At 40.7% G+C, this 2369-nt stretch overlaps 1 protein-coding gene across 1 annotated transcript in view; it reads right to left on the bottom strand.

Moving 5' to 3' along the window:
- ngef (neuronal guanine nucleotide exchange factor) overlaps positions 1–2369 on the bottom strand; it is a 26229-nt gene that overhangs the window by 16920 nt on the left and 6940 nt on the right. Inside the window, exon 2 of the mRNA XM_035679355.1 lies at positions 1357–1462. Coding sequence (XP_035535248.1) covers positions 1357–1462 — 106 coding nt within the window. The remainder of the gene's footprint in view (positions 1–1356; positions 1463–2369) is intronic.

The raw sequence follows: 2369 nt of genomic DNA, 5'->3' as shown, positions 1-2369 counted from the left end.
GGAGGGTGACGGATGAGTGGGACAAGGTTGCATTTTATGCTCTGTAGAAATTGTTGCAATCTGTTGCACAGTGTATGAATTTGAGTCAAATTTGTGTAAATCTGATACAAACACTATACAAACTTGTGTATATATTTAAAATGAATTTAACAAAAACTGTTCAGTCACCTTTGACTCTTTTTCTTGTTAGCAGATGGATGAATTTTATTTTTATTGAGGGTTGTTAATGCTACCTATGGATCAAAGGTAATTCCTGCTCTGCTACATTAAAAGCCTTAATATTTATACATACGTATATTAACATAAACAGAAACCAGGAAGTCCTCCAACCTCTGTAATTATCTTCCAAAACAACCCATAAAGATTGTATGACCTGTATGTTGTCAGGACGATATCAAGAGGCATGCCTTCCAAAATGCAAATAAGATTTATTTGTCTTTGGTCACTGGTCTTAAACAGTAGTTTCAGATCTCACACACACATCCACAGATGGCCAATTTAGAACTTTAAAATGTAGAAATTCTAAATTCGGAAAGTGTCAGAGATTTAAGGGACCAATGGAGATTTAGTGGCATGTAGTGGTAGAGTTGTGGATTGCAACCATTTGAATTCAGCTCAGCCTTCCAAGAGTGTATGATAAACTACAGTGGCTGCGAAACATGAGAAAAGTGTGAAAGGCCCTATCTAAAGCCAGTGTTTAGTTTGACCATTCTGGGCTACTGTAGAAACATGGCGGTTCAAGATGGCGGACTGTGTGGAAGAGGACCTGCTCCCTCTGTAGATAAGAACGGCTCATTCTAAAGTTCACAAAAATGCAATGATTCTGATCTTTCAGGCAGAGCTGGTTGCTCTTTGTTTGCTTCTTAATAGAGGATGTATTACATTCAGTATATTATTCTATCCTAAAATGATGTTCCTTTAACATGCCAACAAGTTTATATCTCTGCTTTGGCTTTAGTTTTCTTGTTTTATGAAGAATAAGCGACCACCTGACTTTGAAGATGAATCTGTTTTGCAGTATCCTCCATCACTTGTAACTATTAGCTTGTCTTGAAATCAAAAAAGGTTAGCAGTCGTATCACAGTGCTTGTTCTTGAACCTATATTGCTTCCTATGATCACAGTCTTCGAAATAGAACACATCGAGAGCTGTTTAACTGGTAATGAATTAACCTTCAGAGAGACTGATAGGCTTGTGAGCTTATCACATACATGATAAGCCATTGAGAGTGCCAAGTATGAAGTATAAAAGTGGTGTGTGTGGCAGTGTTTAAACAAGCGCTGTATGTGCTGGTTTGTTTTCTGGGTGTGTTTGTGTTCAGCGGTAGGGTTGGGCAGTGAAGGCATGCAGACTCACCGTCTAGCCCCGGGCAACAAAGGTGATTTGTGGGGTGAAGGAGCATTAGAGGAGGGGACTCCTGCTCTGTTAGCTGGACTGCGGTCCGAACCAGGCCGCAAAGAATCTGGAGAGAAAGAGAAAGTGAGAAAGGAGAGAGAAATAATCACAATTTCTGTCTTGTTTTTTTAAGAGAAGCAAACCTGTTAGTGAACTTACATAGGGAACAACAATCCTTTATTTAGACTCATTAAACAGAGTGTTTTACTGGTCCTGTAAATTAAAAGCCTTCTGTTATAAATATTTAGATAAGTGTTATATAAAGGTCTTTGTAATGCGCACAATAATACACTACACAACATTTTATCCATTTTTCATTTCATCCATTCCAAGAGGTGTCGAAAAAGGTTCAAGACATTGACCATGATTTCTTGCCTATAGCCTCCAGGCAAGGCTACATATTTATGCTGTTGTTATTCATGTCACCCAGATACCAAACAGTTGTACTGTAATGTTAACCCGTCTGTAAGAGGAAAACCCCATGCCACAAGTTTGACAGCACTGAAATTGTGCAATGAGCTGATAATGCACCAGTGCTATTTTTTTCACCCAAGCAGGAACAACATCTCCTGTGCAATCTGTGGCAATCCCAGTTTGTGTGGGTGTGTGTTATACATATTGTAAGGTTAAGGAAAGGGGGGTAGAGAGAGGGGATGACACGCAGCAAAGGTCCGCAGGTCGGATTTGAACCCTAGGCCACTGCAGCAAGGACTCAGCCTCAGTACATGGGTCACCAGCTCTACCCACTGAGCTAACCGGGCGCCCCCAGGCTTCTTTTTTTAAATCCTCGCTTTAACTATTCAGGTTCCTCTCCCTGGTAAGCGCGTACGAAGGTGAGTGGTACTAAGCACACACCGAACACAAACTGATGCCACAGATGCACAGGAAGGTTCGTCCTGCTGGGTAAATAAAATAGCACTGTGCTAATCAGCTCAGCTGCACATGATGTCGAAGGCTGGAAACTTTGCATTGGT

Source organism: Morone saxatilis, unplaced genomic scaffold, assembly GCF_004916995.1.
Source record: "Morone saxatilis isolate NCDOM2014 unplaced genomic scaffold, NCSU_SB_2.0 Contig8, whole genome shotgun sequence".
Taxonomy (NCBI): Eukaryota; Metazoa; Chordata; class Actinopteri; family Moronidae; genus Morone; species Morone saxatilis.
The sequence above is the reverse complement of the archived record's forward strand: the minus strand, read 5'-3'. Positions and strand labels throughout refer to the sequence as shown.